At 48.6% G+C, this 12,875-nt stretch overlaps 1 protein-coding gene across 3 annotated transcripts in view; it reads left to right on the top strand.

Moving 5' to 3' along the window:
* The window catches only part of SHISA6 (shisa family member 6), a 272,872-nt gene extending 260,870 nt beyond the window's left edge, over nt 1-12,002 (top strand). For 2 of the 3 annotated variants that reach the window (XM_090291441.1, XM_090291440.1), the window contains 2 exons: nt 9,594-9,746; nt 11,452-12,002. In XM_090291441.1, the coding sequence (XP_090147567.1) occupies nt 9,594-9,746; nt 11,452-12,002 (704 nt within the window). Of the gene's footprint in view, nt 1-5,754; nt 5,812-9,593; nt 9,747-11,451 lie in introns of all 3 variants that reach the window. The other variant, XM_090291439.1, reaches the window with a different exon arrangement.
* The last annotated feature ends 873 nt before the right edge of the window (nt 12,003-12,875 follow it).

The following is a 12,875-nucleotide window of genomic DNA, read 5'->3' as shown; positions in this document are numbered from 1 at the left end:
ACTATTATCCAGGATATATAAAAAGCTCTCAAAATTTAACAGAAAAAAAAAAGCAAACAACCTGATTAGAAAGAGGGCAAAAGTAATCAAGAGAAATTTCACTAAAGAAGATTTACAGATGAAAAAAAAAAAAGAAAATGAGCAAATGAAACAATGTTTAGCATCATTAGCCATCAAGAAAATGCAAATTAAAGCTACAGTAAAATCTCTCTACAAAAATGTCATGACTAAAAAGGGCTAAATTAAAAATAGTGGCGATACCCACTGCTGGCAAGGATGTGGAGAAACTGGACCGTTCATTCATTGCTGGTGGGCATGTCAGTTGGTGCGGCCACGCTGGAACGTACTTTTTCACATTAAAAAAACATTAAACAGGCCACTACCATATAACCCAGTGATTGCACTCCTCAGCATTTATCCGAGATAAATGAAGACTTGTGTTGACACCAAAACCTGCATGTGAATGTTTATAGCAGCTCTACTTATAATATTGCGACACAGAAAACAACCGAAATGTTGTCCAACAGACAATTATTTAAACAAACTGGGGTACAATCCGTATCATAGAATATTGGCTAGTTGGCAATAAAAAGGAATAAACTATTGACACATGCCACAACCTGGATGGATCTCCCGAGCATTATGCTCAATAAATCTCCAGGCTATTATGCAATTCTAAGGATCGCATGCTGTGTAATTCCACTGATGTAACACTCTTGCAATGACAAAATTGCAGACATGCTGCCAGGGATTAATGAAGAAGTGGATGCAGGGAGGAAGTCGGTATGGCTATAAATGGGTATCATGAGGAATCTTCCCCATGATGGGAGTGTTCTCTGCCTTGACTATATCAATGTCAATATTCTGGTTTCGATATAGTACTATAGTTTTGCAAAACGTTACCACTGGGAAAACTGGCTAAAAAGTACATAAGATATCTGTATTCTTTCTTATATTTGCGTGTGAATCTACAATTATCTCGAAATAAAAGCAGCGCAGTGAAGGCAGCATTTATTTTGCTTTGAAATCTGCAGTTTGGGAAGGGCTCCATGGGCAGGGCTCCATGGCTATGGCTTGTCTGTGCTTGTTTCAGTGGGAGCAGCCGCACTCACACGTGTTTGGCGGTTTGATGACGGTAGTTGACGGATACCTAGCTGGAGCTGTCAGCTCTGACATGTGGCCTCTGCGTACGGCCTGGATATCCTTGCAGTATGGCACTGGGATCCAAGGTGGAGTGTGCCTTTAGAGCCAGGTGAAAGCAGCGTGACCGTGGAAGCCCTGCAGTGTCACTTCTGCTGCACCGAGCTCGTGGAGACAGTCACAAGGGCCACCAGTTTAAAGCAGAAGGAGAAAATACGCTGTCTAATGGGGGAATGGGAAAGTTATGGGAGAGCATTGGGATTAGAAATATAACTGTGGCCATTATTATAAAATATACTGTGCTGGTCTCTAACGACCTACTTTCTCCCAAATCGCTAAGACCGCCCATAGTTTTACCTAGTTCTCATGGGTCCAGCCATGCAAAGAGCCCAGATTTGTTCACTTATAATGATTCCTAGTTTCTGGAGAAGGAGCTCTAATTGGCCCAGGGGGAGTCAGGTGTTCACACCTGGCCAGACCAGCCGTGACCTCGAGTTCGGGCTGTGTGCAGGGGAACAGGGCCACACCGTATACAACGACAATGGGGAGATGGGGGGTACTGGAACAGAAGGGAGGGCGGGCAGCTCTCTGAGCAGAAGGATTCACTAGTAATGATCAAGGCAGCCCAGAAGGTGCCAAAGCACAGAAGTAAACTTTCTTTAAAAATTGAATGCCACGTGCAAAGGCTGCAAGGATAAAACAGTGTGACACAGAAAGGGTAGATAAAAAGGACAGGCCAAGCCGATCAGGCAAAAGCAAACGAAGGGGCAGGTGGGTGGGCAATAGAAACATCAGATGGAGAGGGCTTACAGGGGAAAGAAGGCATGAAATAGGACAGGAAAGGTTACTTAATGTGGGTAAAGGGTGCAAGCCCCAAAGAAGGCATGTGCATCGTGAGCCTCCTTGTGTTGATGATGTAGCTACAAAACACATACAACCAATTCTAGAGCAGATACAGAGGAAAACATGGCAGGAAGGCAACGGCGGCAGGACAGCGCGACACGCCTCCCTTCGTCTTTGACAGATTGAGTAGGCCGAGAATGAGTGAGGACAGAGGAGCTGAATCATGTACTTCCAGTGTCTGACAATAAAGATACATTAATTTTGTACACTACAAAATACATATATATATACCTTTTCTCTAAGAACTCATGAAACATTTATGAAAATTGATTGTATATTAGCCCACAAAGGAAATCTCAATAAATTCCAGAAAGCAGAAATTGAACAGGCCCTGTTTTTTTACCACAATGGGATAAAACAGAAAATTAATGGCAAAAGTTCAAACCATCAAATCCAAACGCTTTGAAATTTCACACCACTCTACTCAGGACCCCTGGGTCAGAAAGAAAATCCAGGCTGCAATTATAGACCACGCTGGACACAGCGACATGAAGAACATTCTGTATCAATGCTCATTGGAATGTGCCAGAGACAGATTGAGAGCTAAAGACCTTCTATTGCCAGAAAAGAGTGAAAATGGATGGACAAACGATTCAGGCCCAGGAATTAGAAAACAATAACAAGCCAAACCAAAGAAAATTAGGAGGCAGGAATGAACAAATTCAAAAGCACAAAGTAACAATTTGAAGACAACACACACACAAAAAAACTGACATGTATAAGAGGTAGTTCTTTGAAGAAGAAGAAGAATACAAATAAACTGCTGATCAACAAAACATGAACATAGGTAACGAAGAATAAGAAAAGGGGTATAACTTTATATAGAGAGTTTTCTGAGGGAATGTTACAGTTTTAAGCTAATAAAGTTTAAAAGGCCCAATGGATTTATTTAAGAATAAAGGAAATTAAATATTTAATGTACACGTAGAACACCTGAATAAATCAATATGCGAGGAAAAAGTTGCCAAGCACGTGAAGTAACAGGCCTGATGGGTAGGGATGTGGGCTCTGGCGCCAGCCTGCCTGGGTTTGCAACCCAGAGTCACCTGTTGGGCACATGACTCTCCCTCTCCAAACCGCAGTTTCCTTAACTACAAGTCAATGATAATATCTATCTCCCAAAGTTGTGCAAATAACAAACTAACCTCCTACCACAGGGCTAACAGGACTCCCCAATTAAAACACCAGGCATTTTTTATTATTTCATTTCTTCAAACTCCCACAGAACAGATATTCTATATGCTACGTTAATCATGCCAAGGCATACGGAAAGATGGAATACTATTCATTTGATATTATAAAATCATTAAATTGATATAAAAATCTGAAACGTTAGCACAAAAAATACAAATTTTCTTCATGAATCTATGTGGAATAAAAAATATATGCAAACAGAACCTAGTGCTGTAATGAAAGAATATGACACCAAAATCAAATAAGGTATTTCCCAGGGACAGATGAGTGGTTCATTATGAGGAACTCTATCAGTCCAGTTCATCACTTTGCCAGGCAACCGGCAGTGCGTTGACCTAGAAATGCTGCTTTCAGTTACTTGCTTACGGAAATGAGACGTGGCCAAAGATTTGTGTTTAATGCTGTTTGGTGTAACATTATTAAACTTTTAAACAACCTAAATACACAATAATAGTGGAGTTCGTAAGTATATATACTAACTAAACATATTACACTTGTTATCTATGAAATATACAATAGCTTATTCAATAGAATGGATTAGTGTAAAACCACATAAACTATTTTAAAGAATATTTTAAAACATGAAAATATATTCAAGATATGCTGTTCTCTAGACATAAAGGAAACAGATTAAAAATAGTATGTATAGCGTTCTTACATATGTGGAAACTATACATACTTATCTGTGTGTATATGTACATGTATGTATGAATATTTAGGTTGTTTCTTTTCTTTCACTACTACAAACATGCTGCAATGAATAACCTCACACATTTGTTATTTTTCATAAGTATGGAGATCAAATCATCATAGTTTCTCCATTTTAAGAGCTGTAATCTAATTCTCAGTCTTCTCAAAATGAAAAATGCTACAGGTTATTCACAGCAATATTAAGAGAGAGAGAGAGTGTGTGTGTGTGTGTAAACATACATGTAATTTATAGGGGACAGGAAAAAGAAAATACAATAAAATGTCACTATGGCAATTATGACTATTAATAGAATATGAGAAGTATTTCTCTAAAACTGACACACTCTGCCATTCAACTAGGTTTTCGCACTTCTCGGCACGGCCCCTTTGATGCTGCTGTATCGCTTAAAAGCAAACAAACAGTGAGACTGGTTTTCTCCTCGCCTCTGGAGCACAAGCAGGAAAACCTCTCCCTTAGCTCCCTTCTTGCACTCTCTCTCCCGCTTAAATCCAGATCCAGTATAGAACTGATTCAACCTTGGGAAAATGTTTTTTTTTCCCTGGATATAACTTAATATTCGGTCTTAGGAAAGAAGAATATCTTCATTTGAGACACTCTGGCTCAATTCCCAAACCCACACCCCACTGGACTGTGTCCACTGCTATTGAAAGAGTCTGTTCTGACCCAATGGAATGATGTAACGATCCTGTGGGTATGGAAAATTTTTCCTGTTAGGAGCACACACAAGACGATTTGTCTTAGAAATGGCCAGAGATTAAAGCTAACAGAAATCTGAACAAGAAGACATATCGTGGGCCCGGATTAAGAAGGTGGATATAAGAACAGGATTTGGGGGCTCATTGGATATGAAGGATGAAGGGAGGGAAATGGTGCATGATAGGTGAAGTTTTGCATTCCAATCAAGCCCAAGGAATATTAGTACTATAGACTGAAGCTTGAGCATTGAAGAAAAAAATGATGAGCTCACTTTGGGTTTTAAGTGCTTGGGTTAAGGGCAGGAATTTCAACAGGACGTCCATAAGCAGTTTAAAATCTAACCCCACAGACCAGATGGACCTCCAGCTAGAGGTGTAGATTTGAGAACTTCCAGTGTGGGCAAGAAGGTAGAGCCCACGGCTTCGTGAAGATGCCTGAGCCTTGCGGAGCACTGGCATTTAGGGAATAGAAGAGGAAAGGGGGTCTAGTGTAGGAGCTGCAGAAAGAGTAGCCAGAGGATGTAATGCCAGGGGTAGGAAAGATAATTTTAATAACAAGATGTAAGGAAATGAAAAGAGAAGTAGCCCTAAATCGATGGCAGAGCTATAATCCATGGTTTAGATAAACTAAAACAAAGACCTCATGCTTCCTCTTCCCCCGGCTTTAACTGAAATGAGATGCACGCACATTTGAAAACCAAAAACGTGATGTTGAATTTAAGCAACAATACAATGCCTTGAACTCTGGGCTTTAGCTACTATGACTACTGATTTTGTGGCATGTTCAGGCCACGTGGACTTCTGCATTATTAATTAATTTTAATTTATGGGCAGGACACAACCTAGAACCCAGAACTCCCAATCCCAGGCAGTGGACAGTTCACATCACATTTCCGCATCTTGGGATGCACCCAGACACATGTATAAAGACCTGGGACAAATCAAAGCCTCCTAAAATGTAAGCAGCTGAGGTGAGGGCATCTTCTTCCTGGCTAACCACAACCTAACAACCCCTCCCAAGAGCGGTCTACTTCTCCTGTGTGGCTGTGTTGGAGAGACAATGGAATGCCTGAACCTCTTCTTTAAAATGTTCTTCTCCATGGTTTTCAGGTGAGCATCCACAGAACCATCCAATTTTAAGCAGTGCTACCCAGATGCCTCCACACGGTGAGAGGTGACGGAGAGCACTCTGCATTCCATCCTCATTCCCAGCGGCCCCACCCTAAGGACTGCTGCCCACGCAGGCATCAGACAGACGGCCACTGACTCACTGAAGCCTAGGAGGCGGGAGGAGTCAGGTGTCCGCTTTCCCCCAGGGCCACGGTGCCGCACTCACACTTTTAAACCACTGCTCCCTTCATGTTCCGTCGCTGATATCTGAGTGGTCTTCCACCATGGCAGAAAGCAAGCATGACCCTTTCTTAACCCACTTTCCCTTGCCATCTGGACCACCTCTCACAGTTATCAGTTCTCTCTGTTCACTGCAAGAGGTGAGCACTGCCCCCGGCTACTGTGGTACCATTTAAAAATGACAGGAGGCTTGGTAAACTATATTGATCCTCCCCAACCAAACCAATGAAGGTTGGATAAAACTCAAAACCAAACTGCGTGACTTGAGCTTTGGCCTCTTGGCAGGGGAAGAAGCTGAAAGGCGAAGGGTTACAGAGCCACGCTTCCCTCTGAGGTTGTAACATCCCCCCACCCATTCACAGCTTCACTGTTTTCGGCACCTGCAGAGAACTTGACAGAACATATACCAGCCGTGTACATTGTGAACCATCATTCATTCTTTTCTTTGCTTGAAAGAATGTGAAAACATCATTCAATTTTAGTGAGAGAGAAATTCAAAACAAAGATACATTCTACAGCTTGGCTGGCAGAGCCCTGCCACTCCTGTGTCAGGCTGCTCTCTGCTTCAGCACTGAGATGGAGGAACATTGTGATCAGGACAGAAGGGGACTCTGGTGATGTCCCTCTCCAGCGCTAGGCTCCTGGTGGAAATATGTGATTATGAAAGCAACAGCTTAATATGATGTCTCAGGTTGTGGGGTCCAGGGAAAATTAGAACAGGGAGAAATTGAAGAGATCAGTTGGAAGATGTGGATGCCATTTCTCACTCATCGCCATTTCTAGGAGTGGTGATGTTGCTAGTGGGAATAGAAAGAAGGGTCCACGTATAAAACATTTTGGAAAAAGAACTAGGAAAACATAGTTACTACCTGAATATGGCTGATAAGAGTCAGTTATGAGTGAGCCATGATTAAGTAGAAGAATTGGGGGGTGTCTTATGGGCACAGTCTAAGGAATAAGCAAAGCAGCCAACGTATACAGGAGATAGAGCCATTGATGGTGAGTTTGGATCTGGACATCCAGAGCTGGGTATGATCACAGGAAATACAAGGAAAATGATTCCTCTATAAGCCATTAGAACTGTGTGCATGAAGTCTGGAGGGAGGCTGCAGCTGAAGATGTGAGTTATGCTTTGGAAACCGCATCAGAAGCCTTGGGAGTGGGAACAGTCCATGCGAGAAGGCTGAGAGAGAGAAGCAGAAGGCAGACAGCCTGGAGGACGCCCAGGCGATGAAGCAGCCACAGGAAGAGGATCCAGAAAGGGCCAGCGAGGACGGCTTCCCTTGCTCAGTAACATTGTGAAAGAATATCTATGTGCTGGTTTCCCCAGAAGGAGCCCATGCAAGTGCAGCCTCTGGTTCCCAAGGGAGAAATCATTCTTCCCGCCCCCTCTTCTTACTGTCTTTTTCTGCCTGGTGTCGGGCGACGGGGGTCAATGAGACCTGGTTCCTGTCCTTGAGCAGCTCACAGCCCAGGGGAGGCAGGGTTTTCTCTGGATTCTTTCCTTGGGTGTCAATGCTCTTCCCAGGAACTGGTAGAGCAACTGTTAAGAGAGGTGACCTGTGACCACTTGCTTAACCAAAGAGCATTCATTGAAGCCTTATTTTGAGCCAAACACTGCAAAGGCATCAGAAAGATTGGGAAGCGAGAATTCTGCCATCAAGGAGACCGCAATCTTTGCAGATCATCAAGCTCAACTCAAGTGAAATGCAGAGAGATCATGGAGACAGCAACTGGAGGATATTGACTGGAAGAGCGCTGGAGCCTTGAAGACTAGAAATCACTGTGGGCTGAAAAGACATGACATTGTCATAGTGAAGTCTTGAGCGAGGGGAGAATTTGGTTAGAGGAAGAGTAAGAAAGGGTGTTGCAGCAGGAGCCAGGGGCAAGGGCCACTACATGACAGCAGAAGGCAAGGGAGACCCGGCCTCGGCTCGGCAGCAAGAGTTAGGGAGGAGTGCAGGATAAGAGCATCAGCACCCAGAAACGCTGCCTTTGGAATTGGGTGAGTTGAGTGATGCTGATGGATGCTCTTGGTGGCCCAAAGTGAAGAAACAAGAGCTGAGGGACTGATGGCTGCTCCCCAGCTCTGGGTAGCAGTGCTCCCGGCCTCCGGCCCACCCCACTTCCTGGCATCTCTCCCAATCCATGCCAGGGAGGCTCTTTGTAGAGCATGTTCTAATCTCTCAGGGAAAGGGATGCAGAGCTTCCCCACCCCCTCACATGTGTGCTGGCGTGAACACCAGCTTATTGGCTGGGCTTCCCTGTCTCCATCCCCAGTGTTGCATGAACCATAGAAGGCAGGACAGCACAGAGAAGCTGGGAGTTCCCCATACTGAAGCTACCCTTGGACTAAGGCTAGGAGTGCTTTGCTTTTCCTCCGGTTCACAGAATTTCTGTCCTCTAGGGGTTAGCACTCACTTTGCCAAGAGGCACGGGGAGCCACAACCCCCTGTTACATTTGTCCGGAGTTAGCGCTTGCCCCTTCTCGGGTGTCCCAGCCCAAGTGGATGGAGGGGTTATGTGAGAGCCACTTGCCCCCCTCATTTCTGGGAATGGGACCGCTGTTTCCGTAGGAATACTTGTTGACCTCTTGCTGTCCCTCAAGTCAGTCAAGTACCAAGACATACTGTCTTCCTTTCCCAGATCTCCATTCCTCTCTGTCCTCCAGCTTCACGGCCACACCCTCACCACACCTGCATGTCCCCACCCCCAGCTCCCCGATTCCTGTGCCGTTCCTACTCTGTCCCCCAGCCGAGTCCACCTCATTGACCTCATCAGTCATTCACCTTCTCTCTCTCTCTCATCTTTTCTTCTATTCCTTCTCCCATTCTTTCTCCCAGGGCTGGCCTTGAACAACACTCCCTTCCCTTTCTTCGGATTTTGGGATCTCAAGGGTCTATCTCAAGGGAAGGAGGGAGGAAACGGGAATGATGTGCTAGGCATTCTTTACTACATTCATACCTTCTACAGCTTAGAGATAGCTAAGGGGGCTTCAAAAGATGAAAATGGAATAAGAAGAAATGGTTCTGTAGCTCCCAGAGGCCTGTCAGGTGCAGGGCCTGGAGAGGCCCAAGGCAGAAGGGGTACGACGTGACAGATGAAATGACATCCTGGACAGTGTGGGCTGGAATCTCAGTACAGCCAGATGGGTATGTAGACAAGACCAGTCATTCCTCTTCCTTCAAATTCAGGTTTTTCTGGGCCACAAAACCACTAGGTTTGACTAAAACTATTCAGGAAAGGACATAACTTTCAGGTCAAAACAGGTTATTTTATAACTTATGCCCTGCCCCCAGCTCCGTCAGACTTACAAACCTATCAGACAGCTCAGTGGCATCCCAAGAGAAAGAGTTTGTCATTCCAGGAAGGGCAAACTGCCACCACGGCCAGTGGCAGGTGAGACAACACCTGCACCTAGGATTGTGGACAGCTGGGACTGAGCTTGAGGGAAACTGAGTCACCAGCACCATCTGTGTCCTAGCACCTGGGACCAGGAAAGCAGGATAGGGATGTGAGGTAGAGCCCGGACCCTCTCCCTCCTGCCTTCCCCAGCCTTTGTTCTCACTAACACGATGCACCCCTCCTTTCTTTTGCAGAGAAGCCACGGATGAACAACATCCTGACATCAGCCACTGAGCCCTATGACCTGTCCTTCTCCCGCTCCTTCCAGAACTTGGCTCACCTGCCCCCATCCTATGAGTCTGCAATGAAGTCCCACCCCAGCAAGTACTCTTCCCTGAAGCGGCTAAGTAAGTGGGGCTGTCCCAGGTCTCTCAGCCTCCATGACACCCTCCTATGTCACACTCTCTTGCTCTACACCCAAGGGATCAGTGCGGAGTCCCAAGAACAAAGAGCGAGGGTAGCATGGAGGAAGACAATAAACAAGCCCCTTGTTTTTGTTCTTTTGGGCCTAAGCCAACTTTCCCTATAGGTAGAAGAATACAGGCCGTGGAATCCCCAGGTCTGCATTCCCATGCCTGTCATGCAGGAGAGAACCTCCCCTCGTCCCACACCTACCACCTTCAAACCATCGGCCTTCCTCACTCAAGATCTTGCAAGAGAGGCTACCAACACGAGCATTTCTGGGTCTCCTCACAGAGACCTGGCCGTGGAGTGGCCCATTATGCATTCCCTCCCTAATCCAGCCAACACCGTCATCTTGAGAACCTGAGACTCCCCACTCCCAACACATACCCCATTTCATCAGTTGAGTCCAGTTCCTCCAGTAATCCCAGCTCTGCATTTGAGTCTGGCGTGGCTCTCGGGATCGATGGGTTTCAGACATTACAATGTCTAGAAGGTATGTGGTGGAAGAGCTCTTCTCTCCTGGCTTCCCAACCCTTGGAACACCTCCCCCCATTTTCCCATGAGTCTATTTTCCTGGCCAGCCAACTGCAGGGCTGAGTATTTGCTTGAAGCTACAGGTTAACCTACCATGACAGAAGTCCAGCCCCTGAGTCCCTATCAGCCACCTAGAAGGTGGAACGATGTATCTCTATGGCTAGAAGTGGGGATCTCCAATGACCAGAGGAATCAGATGCATGCCCGGGATGAGAGAATGTATGGGGCAGGAGGCAGATCTACACACTGGCCATCCCTCTGGGAAAGCTGAGGAGCGGTCAGCATGCCCATGTTCTGCAGAGATCTAAAAGTCTCCATGGGAAGCCAGAGACTTGTGTGTGTGTCCTGGGTGAGTTCAAGGGTCCAGCAGGCAGTGTGTGCTGGGGAGGGCCTCCAGGATGGAGACGAGGTGGAGCATCTGCACGAGGTGCATGTTACTCTGGCCTGCTCCCACTGCAGGTTTGTTGTGGCCTTGGGGCAGTGTGTGTAGGCTGGGTCATATAGTGTGTGCGGGCCGGATGACCATGTGTCAGCTTCTAGGCATTGGCTCTTACTCCAGAGGAAGTGTTACTATGTTCCTAAGTTACCAGCTCAACATTTTCACAAGTGACCCCTGGTTGCAGCACCTTTATTCCAGCAGAAGTCTGGTTCGGCAACCCAGCTTCCTTGGAGACAGGCCTGAACCTCATCAGAAAGCTGCAGGCTGCTCCCTGAGAGTTCCGGCCAGACCGGGGAGCCATCCTGTCTCAGGACCTGGTGTGGTGGCGGGCAGCACTGCAGCAGGACTTCAGGGGCCAGGCTTCGCCCTCCATTCGGCCATGAACTCCCTGGGGAACTCCAGGAAGTCCCTCAGCCCCTGCATACTCAAGGTGGCGCCGGACAGAGCACGGCAGTGCCAGGGAGCAGGCTCTCAGGCCAGCCCCCACGCAGGTCTGAATCAGAACCTGCCTTAGCGAGATTAACACGCCCCCTGGGGACCATGTGCACATTTATTGGAGAAGCGCTGCGTCCACTCCCACGCGTCTGGACGGCAGAGCCCTAGTTCAGTCCTGGCTGCAGTGCGGTGTCACGTGGTCACCCCAGCTGACATCTCTCTCTGTTTCTCCGCGGCAGCTGACAAGGAGGCCGATGAGTACTACATGAGGAGGCGGCACCTGCCCGACCTGGCCGCGCGGGGCACCCTCCCCCTCAACGTCATCCAGATGTCCCAACAGAAGCCCCTGCCTCGAGAGAGGCCCCGGCGGCCCATCCGCGCCATGTCGCAGGACAGGGTGCTGTCCCCCGTGCGGGGCCTGCCTGACGACCTCGGTGCGCCCTTCGACCGCATCCTGTCTGAGGAGCGGCTGCTGTCCGCGGAGCGCCTGCACTCCCGGGACCCGCTGCTGTCGCCGGAGCGGACGGCCTTCCCCCGGCAGGCCCTGTCCCGGGCCCTCTCGCACACGGACGTCTTCGTGTCCACGCCCGTGCTGGACCGCTACCGCATGACCAAGATGCACTCCCATCCCAGTGCCTCCAATAACTCCTACGCCACGCTGGGCCTGAGCCAGACGGCGGCCAAGCGCCAGGCCTTCGCCTCGCGCAGGCACAACACGGTGGAGCAGCTGCACTACATCCCCGGCCACCACACCTGCTACTCAGCCAGCAAGACCGAAGTGACCGTGTGACCGCAGGGGCGGCCGGCGCCTGGCGGGCGGGGCCGGGCCGGAGCGGCCTGAGCGGGGCTTCTGCCCCGGGTGTCTCCCTTCCCTTGCCCCTCTTGGGTGGGTGGGTGGGGGGTGCTCTCTCTGCCCAGAAAGCCATACTCCCCCGGACGCAGCCCGATGGCCTGGCACAGCACGCCCAGACCTGCCATCTAGAGTGTCACTCACTCCTCCAGGAGAGTCAAGGGGGGGGGGGGGGGGGAGCAGAGGGGCTAGGCCGGTGTCACCGCCCCCCCCGTCACCAATCCCTTTCAGTTCCATGTCCCCTCTCCCCTTCCCGGGCTCAGCTGCAGGTCTGTCAGCCCAGAGTCCCTGGCCTGGCCCTGGCCTGAGGCCGCCCGGTTTGAAGTGGCCAGCAGGTGCAGTCAACGGGCTGACCGAGGAGGCTCCTCGGTCCCATTCATTACCTAGAACCGCATCCCGGGAATCTTCTAGTGCCTAATAACTGCCTGCTCGCTCTCAGAGACAGGGAGCTGCTGTGTCCATAAGCACAATAATGATCTCTTCTGCCAGCGGGAACTCGGTGGTCCCCACTGCGTGGCCCTTCTTCTGCTGATCCCTCGAGGCCCCACCCTGGTCCCCTGCCTCTCCCCCAAGCCACCGGATAAGGAGGGGCTCCCCTCTTTCATCTGCCTCCCCAGTTCAGCTGGCGCCCCACCTGCAAGGTCCCCTTGGCCCATCTTCTGGGGGACTTTGCTCCTCCCCTAGCCCTAGGTGTTTCACCGCTGAATCCCCTGGGACTTTACTCTGGCCCTCCCAGAAGAGAGTACTGAGGAGGTGCAGGGACTTTGGGGATGCCCTCTCCAGCAACCTGATTATCCCCTCACTTCCTCCAGG

The sequence above is a fragment of the Furipterus horrens genome, unplaced genomic scaffold (assembly GCF_987537825.1).
Source record: "Furipterus horrens unplaced genomic scaffold, mFurHor1.1.pri manual_scaffold_11, whole genome shotgun sequence".
Classification (NCBI taxonomy): Eukaryota; Metazoa; Chordata; class Mammalia; order Chiroptera; family Furipteridae; genus Furipterus; species Furipterus horrens.
The sequence above is the reverse complement of the archived record's forward strand: the minus strand, read 5'-3'. Positions and strand labels throughout refer to the sequence as shown.